Source organism: Euwallacea similis, chromosome 12, assembly GCF_039881205.1.
Source record: "Euwallacea similis isolate ESF13 chromosome 12, ESF131.1, whole genome shotgun sequence".
Taxonomy (NCBI): domain Eukaryota; kingdom Metazoa; phylum Arthropoda; class Insecta; order Coleoptera; family Curculionidae; genus Euwallacea; species Euwallacea similis.
Window position 1 is genome coordinate 473,673 of NC_089620.1, and position 19,867 is coordinate 493,539.

General features: G+C 37.1%; 2 protein-coding genes across 4 annotated transcripts; one reads left to right on the top strand and one right to left on the bottom strand.

Moving 5' to 3' along the window:
• Positions 1–38: 38 nt before the first annotated feature.
• LOC136412577 (tyrosine-protein kinase transmembrane receptor Ror-like) lies at positions 39–19,808 on the bottom strand. 3 transcript variants are annotated; one of them, XM_066395673.1, is made up of 19 exons: positions 19,571–19,808; positions 5,829–5,921; positions 5,597–5,775; positions 5,402–5,549; positions 5,303–5,351; positions 5,040–5,255; positions 4,357–4,473; positions 4,034–4,305; positions 3,649–3,978; positions 3,475–3,593; positions 2,625–2,829; positions 2,332–2,543; positions 2,175–2,271; positions 1,992–2,127; positions 1,802–1,934; positions 1,557–1,752; positions 1,049–1,170; positions 888–991; positions 39–801 (listed from the first exon to the last, which is right to left on the bottom strand). In XM_066395673.1, the coding sequence occupies exons 1-19, from the start codon at positions 19,620–19,622 to the stop codon at positions 636–638; spliced, it is 2,946 nt and encodes a 981-aa protein (XP_066251770.1). In that variant the 5' UTR covers positions 19,623–19,808; the 3' UTR covers positions 39–635. The 3 variants fall into 3 exon arrangements, with proteins under 3 accessions (XP_066251770.1, XP_066251769.1, XP_066251771.1); XM_066395672.1 differs by having other exon boundaries at positions 2,625–2,832; XM_066395674.1 differs by having other exon boundaries at positions 686–823; positions 2,625–2,832.
• LOC136412578 (uncharacterized) lies at positions 6,533–16,127 on the top strand. Its single transcript, XM_066395675.1, has 13 exons — positions 6,533–6,749; positions 10,350–10,599; positions 11,170–11,249; positions 11,304–11,392; positions 11,694–11,851; positions 11,995–12,161; positions 12,216–12,414; positions 12,823–12,998; positions 13,122–13,362; positions 13,437–13,747; positions 14,720–15,343; positions 15,397–15,632; positions 15,689–16,127. The coding sequence occupies exons 3-13, from the start codon at positions 11,203–11,205 to the stop codon at positions 15,997–15,999; spliced, it is 2,559 nt and encodes an 852-aa protein (XP_066251772.1). The 5' UTR covers positions 6,533–6,749; positions 10,350–10,599; positions 11,170–11,202; the 3' UTR covers positions 16,000–16,127.
• Positions 19,809–19,867: the final 59 nt, after the last annotated feature.

Below are 19,867 nucleotides of genomic sequence, written 5' to 3' on the forward strand. Positions count from 1 at the left end.
CAATAATATAAAAGGTTTTGGAAATAAAACACCGCATGTTTATATAAAAGAAAACTTGAATAATTGAAGGTATATAAACACACACACAGACACACTCATTAGTCATAAAAATAGGTATACATGTACATAAAAATAAAATCTGTTAGAAACGTCGATCAAGCTGATAATTTTGTTACTTCAATATACATAACAACAATACATGTGGAAAATAAAATTGTAAATGTAGAAATAAAAATACATAAGACTACAATAAAGTATTCAACAATGATAATTGTTTGCGGAGAAAGATAAGGGGTCCAGATGTTTTAGTAATGATAATTACCATTTAAAACTACATAACATCAAAAATTTGGCCGAAGTTGGACTAATAATTATTATCTAAATAATTCTAGACCGGTTTTTATTAAGTTTATGTACATTTTTTGTGTTTATCCAAAGAAAAGTAGTATACATAAATTTACTCACCAGAATCTGGTTGTTGTAGAAAACGCAAAACACACTTTAAGTAGTATTAAACGAACCATAATAGGAATTAAAACGTAACTCAATCTCAGTAGCTACCATCACCACCTATTTAAGTGGTCTAAAAACCTTTGTTTGATGCGCGTAGAAAATTAACTAAAACTCTCTATTAATCACTCCCTAATTCTAGTCTCGAAATTGTCGCCACTTGTGCTACTACTCACCACCGTACTCTTAGGATTCATCCTATCCAAGGAGTCCAAGTTTCTGCTTCCTTTGTGTCTTCGTTCTCTCCTGCCTTCCCCGCTAATATTTGTGCTCTGCGTGGCGTTGCCTAAGCTAAACACGCGTCAAATAAACTCTAACTTGCACAGTCGAAAGTTGTATTAATTTTTAGTGAGATAGAGAAACGCCTATTTCTTTACCTAGAAGATCTCCCTGAAGTGAGGCTGCTTTGGCTGTCGTGTAATCGACTAGAGGATGGTTTTGATATATTATGTCTGTCACTTTCCCAAGTCAGTGAAGAAATCTAGATAAAAATTCTCTTTTAACACAAGCTTAAAAATAAGAAATCTGATGTTAATACCTGATTCTCCATGGCCGGACATAAAGTTTGCGAATCTGAGGTGTGACTCGACTTTGAGCCGGCCATACAATGTCGCTGAGGAGTTGGTTGACATGATGAAGGCACTGACTTGAAATAGGCACCTAAAACAACGTTGTTTTTTCAGGTGGCTCTAAAATACTCTACTCCAAATTTTTCTTAGATGTCATACTTTACATATAATCCGGTAATACTGCCTACATGCCTTGTCCGAACTAATGTTAATCGTAATGTTGCTATTTATCGAGTAAATGAAGTTGAGAATGTTGAAGTTTAGGTACAAAATGGTTTGATTGCTGATACTGACACCCATTTTGATAACATGATTCTTTTTTACACACACACACACACACATTCCTCTTTACGTCACAATAATACTGACTTTTTCCTTAAAATTGAAATGAGGCAGAAAATGAGTAATGAAATGAAAAAAATTAGGGGTATAAGAAGAATTAAAATATAACATTAAAATTGAGAATCAATCGCTTACCATTAGTGCTTCCGCTCTGTTTCCACACCTTCAGCCTATCGCTGATTTCCTTGAAAGTCGGCCTGCGATTAGCCTGCTCTGCCCAGCATTCCACCATCAGCGCGTAGCAGTAACTGGGGCAGGCGTCTGGACACGGAAGGAGCTTCCTTGAGCGGATCATATTGATCACGTCTTGGTTGTTATAGCCATAATAGGGCTAAAACCGCATTTACAAAACTGTGAAATGACAGTTTAGTTAAGCTAACCTGCAAACCATAACTATAGATCTCCCATAAAACCACCCCATAGCTCCAAACGTCGGACTCGGTGGTGAATTTACCGTAGAGAATCGATTCTGGCGGCATCCAACGCACTGGAAGTAATGACTTGGACTGCACTCTAAAAATTGAAAAAATTGAATAATAAATAACAAAACACCTTTCATTGTATTACAACCGGTAATAGTCGCAGGAATACATGTCTCTGCTAAGTCCAAAGTCGCTGATTTTTACTTCCAAATCTTTGGAAACCAGGCAGTTTCTAGCTGCCAGATCTCTATGGACGTAATGGTTTTCAGAGAGATATTCCATACCTACAATTAACGTCAAAAATTGCCTACAGAAAAATCTTGGTTCATACCTTGAGCAATTTGAATAGCGATATCGAGAAATTGATCATGCGTTAAGCATTTGCCATTCTCCGGAGAGTTTCCTATAAGGAATTCGTGTAAATCTCCCTGAGAGAGAGAGAGAGATAATAATCATTAAAAAATCAAACTTTAAATGTGTCAGCTTACTTCCGACATGTATTCAAACAACATACACATGGGCTCTTGTTTAGTGACCACACCTAGTAGACATATAATATTGGGGTGTTTCAACTCGGAAATGAGCTCAATTTCTCTCTGGAAATCCGCCTGTGTTTTGGCAGACGCGTTTTCCTTCAACGATTTAACCGCCACAAAGACTTTGCCTGATCTCGTTTTGAGTTCGCCTTGATAGACCTTTCCTAAAATGAGTCATAATATCATACTATTCATAATAAAAACTGTCTAGACCCGAAATTTCTTGAGTAGATTGATAAACTTACCAAATGCGCCTTCTCCCAACTCTTTTATGAACCGCACTTCTTTGTAAGTGTATTGTGGAAGGCTTTGGTAGCCAACTTTGCTGTGGTTGTGGCTGCGATGGTTGGTAGTTGGAATATTGTTAACAGGAGGCAAAAGACTATTCATTTCTATAGGGCTGGAAGGTCCTGGATTTCCGTAGATGTTTTTGTTGACTTGGGGCAAGTCCTTCTGAGCGAAAAACGTATCAGAAAAAGACATATTTCTCCGAAACTTTAGTATGCAAATATATAAGATAGTAATTCGACGAATAGTTATAATGAAACAATGGCAAAGGCGTAGCTTTGTTTTGTGTTTACAAATAGTAGGAAAAAATGCATTTTTTAAGTAAATCGCATTTGTTTTTCAATTAATACGGTATATATTTGAATTTCTCACCATTGCAAGCCGACATATTAATTGTTGGCATGTGTAATGAAGAAATGGTGCAAGATTGCAAAGTGTGATTTTTCGTAAATTTTACAATCAATTACCGTTCTCTTACGATAAACATTGTTTAACGTTTATACATATTGGATTTTACAGCGTTAAAACATGTTTATTGCTGGCGTCTGTAATAAAAATGGTGAACGCACGGACTTCTCGTACACTAAAATTAATAGAAGAAATAGAATTTTGAAATAAATGACCATTATCTTTCAATCAATACTGTCCAATGTTTGTATGTATATTTTTCATATGGAAAATAAGGTGCCACATTATTACAGGAAAAAATAAAAACTACTCATGCGTCCTAAAATCCTCTAGTCGATACAGCCTTCGCTATTCCATTGTTAAAGAAAGGCATAAATTAGCCTCTCAACCTGCACTTACATTCTGAAGATTTCTGGCGACTTTCGACTTCCTCCTGCAGTAAAAATACATGAAAACTATCACCACCATTAATCCAATAAACGCCAAGATCCCTACGACGTATGTGCCGAATACTAGAACTGAAATACGGCGAATCAATTTTAGTTTAAAATACCAATATTTAAATACACTCACGGCACTTGGAAATACCGCATATCTCCTTCCTATTGTGTTCCACATAGCAGAAGGGCTCCGGTTCACTTTCCCCGGGATTTCTGCAATAATTATGCCCCGCTAACTCCGGATAATCGGAGGGCAACAAATGGAATTGATGGGACCATTTGATGCACATTTCCCCTGATTGGGTGGTATTATGCACGCCCCGGTACAACTTCCCGGTGTCCCAATAACACTGCTCATCTTTATTTCCTTTAAAATCCCCTACTCCCAAAGACAAACAATGTCTGGAACTGGGATCCATTTCCACTGGAAGGCTCTCGCACACTTCCAGTTCCATAATCTGCCCTAAAACGGAAAATCCAGTAGGAAATCTCCATTTAATTTAGTATATAAGGCCAACCTATTACTGGATGTCTTTTGGCGATGGAATACTCTTTACTGCACAGCTCAGTTTCCAGTAAAATGCACTCGTCTCTACATACGCGCCGCAGGCTATTCGTCAGCCTTTTTCTAATATTTTGGAACTTTTTCTTGGTCTCATTGATGGCTAGTCTGAAATCCTCGATGTGGGTCTGCTGAAATTGATTCACCACTCTGTGATCCAAACACAGGGGAAATGCAGAGAAGCATATGCTCGGCTGGGCGAATTTACTGCAGCTACTCGATATATCTCTAAAGAAATATTTAAGAGTCAAATGGAAAATATGTTTCTGGGAGTCGTACTTTGATCTGGATATTACGGCAAAGGCGTTAAATAATTTGCTTTCTACGTCTTCCTGCGTATATGGAGGTTGGACGAAGACGTATCTGTTCGCGAGGAAATTCTTGCAAACTTGGCCTCTGTAAATAAATTAAAATCATAGTGTTCGTCGTCGTACAGTATACATAATTTCGTATATGTCAGCACTGAAAACGTCATAAGTTTGCTCGAGTAGAAGCGCCACCTTGCTGCAGCTGTCAACTCAAATCAACTAATATTGCCTACGTTTACCCCGTATACATTACATGGAATATTTTAAAGAGAAAAATTATATTGTAACTGTTTTTGTCACTTAAGATTGTTGCCACATGTGCAAGCAGAAATAAACGTACCCACCTACAACGAAAATGTGACCTTTGGCTGAGTTGCCATTTAAAATTCATTAAAATTTTACTCATTAAAAGACTTTATGGCTAATTGCGGGACTGGAGTAGAAGCACCACTTGGGAAAACAGAAAGGAGTTTCATTCTCCTAAATTGCTCTAAATTTGAACTTACTTTGCTGGTTTTTTCAAGTGGATTATTTGGAAAGAATCAAATTGTATAGAAAACAGTAGAAAGTATTTACCTAGCATCATATCCCAAATTTTACAGTAATACATCTATAAAAACTTTTTAGCACATGGTGGAAATTTTTTTTACTTACTTGTATATTTGACAGAAGGGCTCAGACCCATTATAAACAACTAAAGGCTCTGAACTTTCACTATTATCAGTCACTTTCCCTGAACTATCCAAATCAAAGGTGATGGGGGCGCTAAAAGTTTTAGCCTTTTGTGGTACTGTAGACATTAAATGATTTTGATCCTGATTTCCACTTTTCTGTACCGGATTTGGCAGGAACGTGGTTACATCCCCAGTACTAAAATAATTCATTAAAACAAATTCTAAAAACCTAAAAAAAATCACCTTTCGGGGTCCAAACCGCCGAAATTCAAAGCATTCGCCGCAGTGCTTCCTAAAATTCCAATTCAAAAATAATCATTAAACTAATGTACAATTAATTACCCCATCTGTGAGATTCAGGATTGACCTGCAAAGCACATTGTGATCGTATACGATCCATCCCATTCCTGGCAATACACTGAATAAAACCTTTATCGAAAAACTCCAGTTTCTTTATTGTTAATACTGAACGCCAATTGCTGTCCTTTTCCTAAGCAGAAAACTGTAAAAATCACATATACCCATCAACACACTCACCTTAAAATTCCGGATTTTAATCCTGTTTCCTCCCCCTTTTACTGGCATTTCATTAATCTTCCAGACAAAATTCACTTTGGTGTTATTGGGGTCTGAATTATGGACCTGACACACAAATCTGGCGGTCTTTTCCGGGTCTTTGGTCACATTCAAAAGCGACTGAATAAAGGTTAATGTACCTGGAGATGTTTATGGTGTAGGATGAAACATTTCAGTAATAATCAGGACCTACCATTCGATGTAGTATTTTCGGTGGAATGTTCATCTTCATAGTCTTCCTCGTTGTCTTCTTCGTAATCCTCATCGTCTGCGGGGATTGCATTGACTGCAACGAAATACGGAATTTTATTCCACACTTGCAACAACTAGTTTTTTGCATGATATTAATAGCTAATACAATATACGACATGGCCTCTACTTAATGGGAGGTTTCACCTGAAAACAAATAACGAACCGATTTGTTTATGGCCGTAACCAAAATAAAGCGTTAAACCCTAGTTTTCGCACTTATAGCTTAATTGGCAATTGAAGGCTTACGTTCCATTAACTACTGGTTTATCTGGAATTAATAATAATCGGCTTTAAGAACGTTTCTAAACCACTGAAATACGGAACACGATTGCGAAACTTTCACTAGATCCCATTAAATTTAAGAAATTGGTGCGTTTTAGGTGACAAGGCAAGAAAATTCTTTTAAACCTCATTCACAAGGTTACTGTTGAATTAAAACCCAACATTAATGACCCTTTCTCGCCAGACTTTATTAGAAACTATAGGTCATCGAACATGATGCCTTCACAAGGTGAATTCTCAATGGGTCAGATCTCAGCTGACCGATCAACTGCTGCGCTGAAACGGACTATACCTCTAGAATATGGTACAGTATATCTGAAAATAAATCAGTGTAAATTTAGATTTTCAGATCTGAAAAGATTTCGTATGTTTATAGTAACGCGGAAAGCGCTTTCAGTTGAATTTTCTACGCGAACCTGCTGCTCGTGGAAAGTAGGTACTACTTAGGGAAACACCCAACGTTTCGATTTATTTTGTGTGAAACTCACGAGAAAATTCGAAATTATGTTAATGAAAATATGAGTGTGAGAGGTATTGCTGTGATGGGTTGCAGCTGAAGAAAGGCTGTGGCAGTTTTAAGGTAGAAAATTGCTGTTAGCTATTTTATAGGTAGACATAATTGTTAAGGTTAACCTATGTCCATTAACAGTGAACATCGAAAAACTAATGCAATTTAATATTGCAAATACTAAAGTACTAATAAATGGAAACCCACAGATTTTCACTCCTTCCTTGAAGTGTATATTTCCTAACTGCAAGTTTATTACTTATGAAAAACTCATACAATGTAGCAATGACAACATTTTTCGAGTTTACTCGTGTCCGTAAATAATGGTCGATGTGGACAATGGTGGATAAAACGTGCCTTGAAATGAATGAAACATTGTGTTAAATCGTAAACGGAACCAGGCAGTCTAGCAAACTCTTCATCGTCATAAAAATTTAAAAAAATTACGTGCGAAATTAAAATATACAGATTCTTGGCAAACTGGACATTTATAAGTAATTGAAGATAATTTTGATGTAAGAGAGCCGTCCACAAAAACAAGATAAATATATGTATAAAAATAATTTCCTTAACGATGTTTTTAAAATGGTTTAATAGGTAAAAGTGTAACAGGTGTTGGTCATTAATCATCCTAAGACTTCCTTGACTTTTTAAAATGCGTTATTGCTCCAAAATGACAGGAACAAGGAGAAATATCAAAGCTATAAGTTTATAGCTACAAATCATAGTTCTTCATCTTTATGATTGTTATATGTTATGATTAAAAATAACGATGTTACTAGGAAAATTCAAACAAGTAAATCGAGGTATAAGAACTAAAACTTCCTGCTTTGCCCATTAAACATAGAATTTAGAGAAATTGAGTCACAGTTTCGACGGTTTACTACAGTCACTGCCCACGTTAAAAATAACATTACTCCTCTTGTAAACAGTAATTAAAGAATGCGAAATTCAAATCTTCAATGAAAGTCCCTGAGCTGAATGGACTGGAGAGTATATAGAGAAGGAAAATGGCAATGTGGCAACTGGCTTTTGTTTCTAAAGCTGGAAGAAAATTTGATCAGTGTCTTGATTTTATTGGAGTCACGTAATAGGACAAACGACATTTTTTGGCCAATCAACGTCCCCGAAAATTTCACCGTACTCTCACAATTTTAGTATCGAACATTGCGAGAGGAATTGAGGAATTTGAGGTGAGTTATGCGTTTAATTCAATAAACTAGATCAATCACCAAGGAATTTCAGCGTCTCACTCAAGTGCTATTATTTCAATCGCTCCCGATTTTGTTTAACTAAAGGCAATATTTAAATAAAAGAAAAAATACAATGAATCGAAAACATAACGGTAACAGTTTACTTAACACTGAGAGCTGTTTATACTATTCGTGTTAATCTCTGCCAGAATTCGACGTGTTTAATTCTCTCTAAAAAAAAAGAAACGATCTGTTCAAACGGGAAACAATAACAAGAAAGATCAACTGAAAACTAATTCGATACACGAATTTTCCATTGAGGGGGAGGATTTTATGAATGGTTTTCCCATACAATCAACGTCTTGTCGCTGCGAATGAGCCACAACTTGACGGAAAAATCGAAGACTGAGGTTAACGTTAATTAAATGAAGCATCCATCACCTTTACGGATTCCGAAAAGTCATCACAACCTAATATGGCGAAACTCCGTTAAACCGCTTTAGTACGTGCGGAGTAACTGTATATTCAATATTAGGTTTTTCAGGCGCATATACATACGTGTAGCATAAGGAAATTGCTTGTTGAATTTATCGAAAGCATGAAAAAACTATGAATTTGGACAATTTTCGCTTTAAAATTATTAATGAGAGGAAGCCTAATTCAATATCCAATCTACAAACGCGACAGTCAACGCAAAGGGAGGGCGATCCATTAAAATAAATTCAAGTAAACGAATGAAATTATTTATTTAAATACTTCGACAACTTCTAAATTTCACGAATAGAACTGTAATTTGCTGAACGACTACTATAACTATTTTAACAATCCATTACCCCACACAAGCTAATGATGGACGCGGAATACGATGAAGCACCACCTCGCATTAAAAATACAGCGCCGGAAAAAGACAAAATAAAAACTAAAATTTTGAAGGGTTTAAATCCAGAAACCCGCGAGCACATACTACTAAACTAGCTGAAGAACTGCATTGTAAACAATGCGATCGAATGGGCCCTAAAAAATAAATGGTCTAGAGCCTTTTTTCTGGAAATATTTTTTTTTATATTGGGATATCTCTGTGTACAGTCTGTAGGCTTCATAGAAGTTGCTATTGACTTTTCCATAAAATAAATTCATTTCTGGATACGCTTGATTAGTAAACCCAACTATGACTGAAACTCAGCCATGGTATCCTAGGTTACAAATCGGAATATAGACTGTACTTTCTTAATTTTTGTGTCGATATTATTTTTACAAATTCTACGGACATGGTAAAAGATACGAAAATACTGCAAGAGACCAAAAAGCTAAAGAATTGAAGAAATAATTTAAATTTAGCATCAGAATTCATACAGGGTGTTCCAAAAAAAACGATACAAAGCATAAAATAGTATATGATCCAAAAAATATAACACCATATATATGGATAACGACGATTTTGACATTTTGTTGTAGAAGGTCTGAAAGAAAGGAGATGTGTGAAATTTAAAAAAAATTACTCAAAACACACACGAGAAAAACACAAAATATCGGAAAAAATATTAAATTTTGCCATCCTGTATATCGAAAATGGTACGTTTTTAACTAATGTAAAGTACTATCGCCCCCTAAAATATGTCTATCATAATATGTTACACCCTGTATACATAGGATGGTAGACAGATCTTAAGCAGGGGTTTTCCTTTTAACACGATATAGAACTCAAAAACTAGGTAATATCTTTAGGCAACATATTTTCGAAATTTCAAAAACAACCGAAATATGCGCATCGGAGAAAGAGCGAAAAAGTACGGAACTTTTTAAATTACCTTTTTTCTATGAGGTGGGTAAGTCCCAATGGACCAATAAGATGGCCTGCGAAATCACGAGACTTAAATCCATGTGATTTTTATTTGTAGGGTTATATGAAAAGTTTGCTATTTACAACTAATATTAACACAGTGGCAGAGTTGCTTGAACAGATAGAAGACGCTGCACAAATAATCGGAGGAAAAACATATCTTTAACATCATGTATAGAATCGTGGATAAAGTGAGCGACAATTCGTGTAAATTAAATCAATAGGGACAATTTCGCACACCTTTCTTACCCAGTCTCAGATTGAATAATAACCAAAGGTTTTGTTATTTATTAAAATATTAATACGCGTATATTTTAGTTGTTTTTGAGGTTTATAAAAAATGTTAACATAAAGATTTTTCTTCATTTTTTGAGGTTTATATCGTGTTAAAAGGGAAACTTCTACTTAAGATTCACCCTGTACATTTATTTTAAAAATCTGCCTATATCTGCTTACCCTTTCCTAATGCAAAAACTGAGCGTTTTCTTTGTATCAGATTATTGTTGTCAGATTATTTGAGGCTTTTAGCGCAAAAAATATTTTTTCCCGCAGCAACTATTGACCACAACTTGGCGACTAACAATTATTTTAACTAAAGACACAAACCAGCCTTAAAACGCACCTTTACTCTATTTACAGATCAAAAGTTAAAGGAAAAAGAAAAACAAACCAAACCTCAAGACAAGTTCCAATCAATGACACCGCTTTGCAACACGACGGAGAATGTGTTTGTTTACACGAGGTGTTTTGGATAAAATCTCCATTTCCAGCAGCAGAGACGTGTATGAACGGATGTTCATTAAAATATGTGTATAACTAAATGCATAGGATAACAACATATACCATTTATAAGCCGGAGGTAATAAAGAATATTCTTGGATTATTATTGGTAAGTTTTAGTGATGTAAATAGATCTCAGTATGGGATTCGATGTATGATATGCAGGTTGTGGTTAAGAATATGCGAGCGAATAAAAAATTATTCCAGAAAAAAATTGGAAATAGAAGAGGTTTTCGAACGCAGCTAGCTCAAACAATTGACTGTTCGTCGAAAGTGCCAATAGAAACAATATTACAAGCTAAGTTCCAAAATTCTAAAGAAGCAATATCAAAAAAGGAAAAACATTTTTTAATAAATTTGAACCACAGTCACTGTCTACAAAGTCTTATTTATTAATTTCATATTTCTTATCCTGTCATAAAAGGCCATAATAACTCCTTAATTTACATAAGCTATATTTTACGAGAAGCATTAAAAAGAAAGTGCAGAGCAATAAAACATATCCATATGGTATAGTAGACCACATCTCAAAGTCTTGCTTGCTCTAAAAAGATGAATGTGTGTGGGATTTAAATGTCAGAAAAATATCCGTCTTTATAGCAATTTTATTACGCCTGGATTTGATTCACGACAAATAAATCGAAAGCTGCATAGAATTTTAATGCTTGTATATCTCTAGGGTGGACATAAGGCACTTTACGGATAAGGAAAAATGTTAAGGACGAGGAGAAGGGACAACAACGTCAAGCCAAATAGGAGGTAACTTAATAAATATATGTTTGGTTTCATTAACAATAAGACAACGTATTTTAGATTAGATCGAAAATCTTCCAGAGGAATGCTGTATGAGAACGAGGAACTTCGCTTGAAAACGATCAACATTAATGCAGAAATAGAAAGAGGTGAGCGTTGCACCTTCAAACAACAAAGGCACAAAAGAAAATGGAAATAAAGACGACATTGACTCAATTTTCCAAAATTCCACACGCCTTGACCCGAAATTTAAAAATTGGGATCGATCCAACTTGACTTGCGAGATATAAAATTTTTCCTATAACAATGTGTCGAACACACACAATCCGGTGTTTCGTGTCATAACATCGAGTCATAATTTGTCAGTCGTTTGATCATAACTCCACTCTATAATTAACAAAAAAATGCGTAGAATTACTTCGGAATATCTGTATTATAAACTGTTCGTAGGCCAATCAGATATCAAGAAATTGAAGCGGGAGAACGAGATGCTGAAAAAAGAAATATGGTGTTTGCGGGACGAATATGACAAACTTGATAAATTGCTCAAAGACAAGAAACTGGATTTCTCGTCTTCGTCTACCACGTATAGCAGCTCCAGTGACTCGGTAAGTTTGTGATTTATGCCCGAAATGGTCTCGATATGAGCGATGATTCTCGGCTCCTAATGATACTTTTTACTTGGAAAAAACATATTGTAGGTTCATTGCGAGCCCATTAAGTCTGTGTTTATACGTTAAAATGTTCATAGGAAAGTTGCTCCAGCTGCACAGAAGAACCCGAAGAAGAAGAAGCATCTCAGAACTTAAAAAACGTACAAAAAAGTAACTTGAAAAATATTCACGATCAGTTCGATCACCTATCAATAGTTACCGAGGAAACGTGCGAAAACTCGGATAAAAATTCCTCAAACAACCGGTAATTTATATCTGCTTTTAACCAAGTTATCTGGTAAATATTTTCTGTGTGAAGGCATTCTCTTTCTAATGACCAAACCGTGAATATGCTGTGGAACTACAACGACAAAGACGTGATCCAACCGGATCAGAGTTATCCAGTTTACGGCACAGTAATCCAGAACAAATCGCAAACTTTGCCCAGCCCAATGCACATGAATTACTTTGCTCCAATACAGCACTCGAAGAGTTTCGATGATAATCAATTTACCCAGGTTAGTGTTCCCAGGCAGCTTGAATTAGCCAGGTCTTAGGGAAAAACTCTGCATAAAAATATGAAATATAAGAAATTTCCATGTAAGTAAACTATCCAAAGATGGTACAACTTAGGTGGTCTATAAGGAGACACGTTTTCCATCCCCAGCCATTTTTGAGCTCTTCTGCATTTGACCGAAAAGGGAGTTAAGAAAAAGCGTTTGTCAATCGCTCACAATCGAGGGAATTTCTCTGGGTGGTCCCCATAAAAGAGACGTTTTAACAGCGGCAACATTCGTTGCAAGCACGTCGGGAGAATTTTAATTACTTTTTTTATGATTTACAATTATTGTTTTGGGCAAATGAGTAAATTGACGAAACAATAAGAAGCTTCATGATCACACTCTTATGTGGCAAAAAAACCTCAGGTGCGTCAAGAACCCTTATACCCGGAGGACCTATACACGCCACCCCCCCTCCCCTGCCACAACGACCGAGAGTCGCCCCCCGTGGCTATCTCCCCCAGTCCTCCGCCCCTATACGAAAACCAGCAGGTGGTTTTCCCGCAGCATACCAATAATTCAGAGACGGAAAATTTCCTAAGGTAAGACCGGAATGGGGCTAATGGAAAACATTAATTTTGCCTTTAGGGGGTGCGTTGTGTTTGCGCTAATTGGCCTAATGCGCTATGTTCTCTAATTATCAACAGGCTTTTGATATATTTCAGCAAAAAGGTCGTCCACACTAACGCGACGAATTTTTACCAGAACGTGGTGCTGGCGCCCAAAAGCACGCAATCCCCTCCTGAGACTCAAGGAATGGAAAAAAAAGCTACGGATCTAATAGTGAAAATAGACAATCAAAACTTCTCCAAGAATTTAACTTACAGCAATACCACACCAAGTACCACCTTCTCGAACGGTGGCAACTTGGAGGAATTGCTGCACGACATCGAATCTATATCACAGGTTTGTTGGGTGTTTAGGGTGATTTCTCTGTCAAAGAAAGACTAAAGAACCAACAAATAGTGCCTCAATTCTAGGACATACTGAAGCTAACCAATTTCCAGAGGGCCATCCCCAATCCTCATCTTTTACCCACTATTCAAGAACCACCACACGGCAGTCCACATTTTGAGGAGCAAAACTTCTTCGAGGCTGCTAAAGAGGACGAGCAGGATTTGACGTACTCCCAGAACCCGGTTCTAGATCATTTGATTGACTCGGAAACGAGCAATAGAGCTAATCCATTGAGTGCGAGTGAAGAGAGATTACACAAGAGCGAGCTGAACGTGGTGCTAATGCCCAAGGCGATGCCTTTAATTGGGTTCGATAAGTACAAGAACATTCAAAGGTAAGAATCGAACTTGTAGGTATTTTGGGGGTAACAACTCGTGACGACATCTAATGAGCTATTCTCGAGTTTTCGTCGGAGCAGACACATCGATCTGTTTTGCTGAATTCTAAGGAGGATCTTTGGCACTCCTAATGATGTAGCATATTTACAGGAATTATACGGAGTGTTCTAAATCGTTTGTGCCAATCTTAAGAGGTTATAGGGAACATTGCGGTGAACAATTTTTGTATAGAAACCCCTAGTCAAAAATAAGCCGTTTTGGCTTTAGAATTATTTTTGTTGAAAACCGTAATTTTAGCTCGTTGACATCAAACGATTTCGATATTTAATTCATTTTTATTAAAGTAACGCAAAAAATATATAATAAAAGTTCAAAATGACGACCCCTAACTAACCTGGTGATATATATTTTTTCTTTGAATTATTCAATCATGCACTCATTGTAAGATGTGTGAATCTGGCTGCACGAAAAGAAAGGCTGCCATCACTCTTCCCAACACTTCCCCTTGGGTGGCTACAGAAGGTTTATACACTAACGATGTGATGCAATCTCAGAGAAAAAAATCAAACGGGCTTAAATCGAGACTTCGCGTTAGCCGCCTCATAGGTCCGCCTCTTCCGATCCATCATCCATAAAAATATAGGTTTAAATGATCGTGCACAATACCGGCAAAATGTACAGGTACACCGTTATGTTGGAACCATATTCTATCCGGTATCTCCATACGAACGTTTTAATAAACACCTTTAATAAAACAGGGGCGACAGAAAAGTGTTTATTTTGTTTGTTTTTATTCTATTCGTTTAAGTTGAATATTGAAGTCTTTTGATTAAAAAAGACTCTGGAGCCGAAACAGCTCATTTTTGACTAGGGAATTCTATTTAAAAAATGTTCACCGCAATGTCTCTTTAAGATTGGTACAACCTTTTTGGAACACAGTGTATAATATAACCGTATCTCAATTTCAGGAGCTTTGAAAGCATCAATTCCAACCACTTAGATTCCCTCTCTGCCTCTCAACAAAACCTATGCCTAATCCCTCCCAACCAGGCACCGAGTGAGTCGAATTTGCACGTCACTATGCCCATGCTTCCTCAAGCATACGAAACTGACCACAGTTCCACTTACCCAACGAGCAAACTGGAAACCTCTTGCCAAATTTTAACGTCGCCAAGAGATCAGGATTACAATCCGTTTTTCTTCGGAAACCTCACCGACAACTACGTAAATTCCGACTATTTCAGTCGGCGATACAATCCTGATAATTTCATACAGAAAACTCAGTCCGACTCTCCTGAGGACCAGCAACACGAAGACTCGTCTGTGAATCCAAAACCCATAGAAAACGAGGAAAATATCAAGTTGAAGACCACCAAGGTTGAGGGTAATGACAAGGCGAGTGGTGAGCTGAAACAAGAGAAGGTGAAACTCCCGAAAATGAGCATCACCAAGAAAGTATCGATACATTTTAAAGGCAAAAAGGAGAAGGATCGTTTAAAGAAGCTTGCGATTGGGGGGTGTGATCCTAACGCTAGCGTTTCTAAACCATCAGCTACAACTCCAAAACCATCTATTATTGTAGATTCCATCAAGTAATAAAATTAACCCATTTTGATTGACACAGGATAATTATTTCTTTAAATAGGCCCGATCCATCTTCACCCAAACCAAAAGAGAGAATAAACAAGCATGTGAATCACCAGAAAACTCCTAGCATAGAATCCAAGAAATCCACTACGGAAACGTCTAATGTGGAGCCTAAAACACCCAATTCCTCGGAAAGCGACAAGAAAAAAGAACCAAAGAAAGAAGACAAAAAAGCCCGGAAGAGCGTCTCTATAAGCCCTGATCGTGTGAGACATGTTCACCTAATGCACGATGGTAAGTGTAGTTTCATATCACCTAACGCTGGAATAGAAAACTATTTCTTTCGAAAGCTTTAAAGAAGCACAAAAAACACAGGAGATCAGGTGGCTCAAGAATACATCAACGAGGATCTATGGACCCCCGACAGCTGCGGGAGCGCTCCTACTCCATCTGCACGGACAGATCTCAAATGGGACCCAGTTTGGGCTTTGGAATGGGTTATGGTAGTTTCCTATATGACGATTATAGTGATCGCGAACGAACAAATAGCGGGTCTTCGTGCGAATCCCACGAGAACCACAGGAAAATGTCGGGAATTTCCAATGTGGCCGTAAACGGAAAGGTTCCTTGGTGCGGATGTTGGGGGAACGGTTGTTTGTGACGTAACTATAGTAGTGGTACTGAAGAAGACTTACTGCCATTCCACATTACGAAATTAATGTAGCGCGATTTTCAATTTTTTTGTTTGTCGTATAACCGGATTAAATCAGTATTTTTTATGTAGTTATAAGTATAGTACGAATAATTCTAATAAAAATCGGTTTTACCTTCGTGTCAAGGTTTAATGACTCACATGAAGAAATAAGAGGCTTTGCAGTTGAATTTGCCAAAATTGCGAGACTCCTGGCGCATTCACATCGAAAAAGTATTGTGAGAAGGGAGAGGAGTCAAGTCTGACTTGAGATTTCTAGAATCTAGCTCATACGTAAAAGGGCGAGCCCTACTCTTTTAAGACACAAATTAATTTCCGTTGTTACATCTGTTAATAGAAAAGGGCAATAAATAAATAAGGGTGGGACACGCCACTCACTCTAATCTCATTTTTCCAGTAATTAAAGTTTTCAGAAAGTTCTCTTAAGATTCTTGACAAATTGGTGAGATGATAGGAAACAAAGTAAAAAAGTCAAAACGAGATATTTATTATGAAACACAAAAAGAGTTCGGATATGGATTCTTGAATCTCAGACACATCCTTGACTTCAACTTACTTTTACGGGTATTTCAACCCATTCAGGCAACACCAACTATAGTTGAAGACGACGAATGCGGCCTGTAATTTTATGTGCCCATGCTTCTATTTATTTTAAAATAAACTAATACAAACTTACATAACTGCAGAAAAATTCTCTATAGTAGTTTATCAGAACTGCGTTCACCAAACATCAAGAATTCCAAAGACGATACATTTGCAACGTTCCACATTCCGGCCGCAATATACTACCCTGAATAATGTGTCTGTCCCACATTTCCCTCAACCGTTTCTCCATATATTTCGTCCTTTTCCCCGGGGTTGAACAATCCCATAAATAAAGTTTAAGAGTCGCATTTGACCAGTGTATTTGCACACACATGTTCCAAAATAAATGAAGTATCCGCCGAGTTGCAACTACATTAGGTCGCTTTCCAGAAGAAAATCGGATATGAAAAAACCTCTCCGTGTACTTTGATCGCCAAGGAAGGACTTTCCTTAGTATTTCTTCCGGGTACGTACATAGTGACATTTCTTTCAGGAATTATTTTTAGCCTAATCCATGTATATTTAGAACAAGAAAATCTTTGGCAGCAACCAAGAATGCGTGACATTTGATACTTCATTATGCCTGGACTCAACTGAGGTGCCGGCATCTAATCCCGCTTAGATTTCTGAGCCCCAAATTAAATTTCTGAAAACCTAATTTACTCACATGCATACCGCACTTTCTGACAAACATCCCTAAAGAATAATTGCCGGGCGATATCAAGATTAACCTCCCAGTTTTAATCAAAGAATAAAAGCTTAAGGGTGGAAAAGCAGTCCTAAGGGATGAATAAAAGCGTTTGCAAGTTATCTATCTCTCGATTAATCTCATAAATCCTTTGGGAACTTATTACTGATACGGTTTGCAGGCAATCGAGAATTCTTGTGAAACTGAATAATATCGAAGGAATATACGTGGACAAAGTAGGAAAGGGAGTTGATGAATAGACCGACAAAAGAGAGATGAGAAAATAATTATTTTAGCGGGACGTGACTAAGGAATGACGTGACACTTTTCAGCGTCATTGCCCATGAAGTAGCGAGCGGCATTCCCTTGATATTGAAATTTATCGAACGTATTGTAACGGAGTTTGGAATTAGCCGATCAGGCCAAAGTCGAGAACCAACGACTTGATAATCTACTTAAAGGCTGCCTTAGGGCCAAATTGCATGCATTTTGTTAATTATAACCCGAGCAATTTTGCAGCAATAGTTATGAATGAAGAAACACGACAAAATACCTTTGGGTAAACGCCTCTGCTATGTGCAGGCATACAAATTGCCAAATAATTAGATTAGGCACCTTGTCCCTCCTCGCCCGAGTTCATAAGTGTTTATAAGGGTTAATGAACGGGTCCTTCAATAACTGTACCCACATATAACCGGGTGTGGTTGTATTGATCACAGGAGTTTGTTGTGACGGAACTGTTAATTTTGCTCAGGACAAAATGGAATTTACCTTCCGCTGCAATTACGAGATTGAAAACTCCCATTTACAACAACTTAAGCTTTCACCACGCCTCCTTTCAATCACTCTTGAGCTCCCTCCGCTTAAGAGGGAAATCTCGAATGATATAAAACGAATTTTATATAATCAGTTTCTAACCCTGGTGGGGAATTTCAATGAGTTACGATACTTCGAGTCGGCCAATTTGCTTTTCAACACATTTGCCCTCGGCGAAGCAATCTGCAAGGATTTTCTTGGCTTTTGTGCTTCACAGACCTCTATACAAACCCAAGAACTAAAAGCATAAACTGGGCTCTATTGTCAATAAACTTCCATGTTCCTCTAGCTATTCAATTTCTTTTCCCATCTCAAGAGTTCCTCTAAAGGGTGGGGCGAGGATGTAAACATGCCAAAAGGAAATATGACCCCCTCAGTCATAACAATTAATGTGCTGAAAAGAAATCCTACACCCCGACGGTGCGAAATCGAATAACCCACCCTTAGTTGCCACATCTGCGACTATTCATAATTATAACTAGTGATTATGCAGATTATGGTGAAATGCCTCCAAGCAGCAACAACACGATTCTTATCTGTATACTGCGATTTTAAACGTACAAGTATGTTAAGCTTAAATTATTTTAATAGGCCTGTGGAAGGGTTTTTAATCTAATAGACACGGTTCAGTACGTGAAGAAGTCGAGGAAGAAGTGGCACAAAAGATGATTAACTGGTTTAAAATTGAAAGGAGAACGTTTGGTGCACTTTTTTTGGGTGAATGGGTATTGAGAATGTTCGTGGAAGTATGCACAAGCATCTAATCCAAATGAAAGCTTAATTTCTTGGAATCTCAATCAAAATATTGGTTAATTTAAAGATATAAAAATTCAACAAGAAATACACTATTGTCAAGTCAGCAAACCCTTAACACAACTCCCTTAAACTGGCTCCCATAGTGAAGGTTTATAATACAGTAATACCACCTCCTTCTTTTCTTACTTCAGATTTGTAATGCAACTATACTAATTGTAACCTTGAAAAGGTTGTATTTCTTCTGATTTTCGCGAAGACATTGAGAAAAGTTGGCTAAATTAAGTAAGCAAAGGGTCTAACCCATTAAAACCACCTCTTGTAATTGGGACTCCTCATAAACCCAACAACTGATAAGTTTTGTATATAAGTAAAGAGTAGATTGATGATAAATTCTTCAGGAAAAGCTTCAGAAATATGCTGGAGTGAGTACACCAAAATACCTCAGTAATCTGCCCCTTATATCAAGGCTTTGAAGAAGGCTTCTGTTGGGCCAATACTTGGTACTTCTACCATTGAAGTTACTTTAAACTCTAATATAAACATTCACCTAACACTCTCCTCTTTATGAGAAGAAGTATTATGAGTATCAACTTATTTCTTCTTCACTCAAACACTTCAAAACAACTACTAGGAGGCTGATTAATACTGTAAATTAACTGAGACATATTTACTTACCTAATGAGCTAAAAAGCAGTGTCACAGCCAATAAACAAAGGACCTTATTCATTCTTCAGCACTGGTCTTCACGCATTTTAATTACCTACACTAGAATGTAAACAAATCCCTCTGGAACTGATCGTTGCGTTAGAACTTTCTGATAGTCCTCTTCAGTCCGATTTTCATGGTTTTAAACACTCTTTTAACGAACATTTGCAGACACAATAGCAGGAAGTTATAAACTTTTGTTAAAAAAAATTAAAAGAAGTCCAGCCACGGTCGGATACACCGGTGCCAATACTAGCTATTACGGAC

What these genes read in the sequence shown, in the direction of transcription:
- LOC136412578 (XM_066395675.1), top strand. Translation starts at nt 11,203, where the DNA reads ATGTTAAGGACGAGGAGAAGGGACAACAACGTCAAGCCAAATAGGAG. An exon ending in TAATGCAGAAATAGAAAGAG is followed by an intron (nt 11,393 to 11,693) that starts GTGAGCGTTGCA and finishes AACTGTTCGTAG; the next exon opens with GCCAATCAGATATCAAGAAA. An exon ending in ACATCGAATCTATATCACAG is followed by an intron (nt 13,363 to 13,436) that starts GTTTGTTGGGTG and finishes CCTCAATTCTAG; the next exon opens with GACATACTGAAGCTAACCAA.
- LOC136412577 (XM_066395672.1), bottom strand. Translation starts at nt 19,622, where the DNA reads ATGAATAAGGTCCTTTGTTTATTGGCTGTGACACTGCTTTTTAGCTCA. An exon ending in TCCTGAATCTCACAGATGGG is followed by an intron (nt 5,352 to 5,401) that starts GTAATTAATTGT and finishes TTGGAATTTTAG; the next exon opens with GAAGCACTGCGGCGAATGCT. An exon ending in GTCCGGCCATGGAGAATCAG is followed by an intron (nt 992 to 1,048) that starts GTATTAACATCA and finishes ATTTTTATCTAG; the next exon opens with ATTTCTTCACTGACTTGGGA.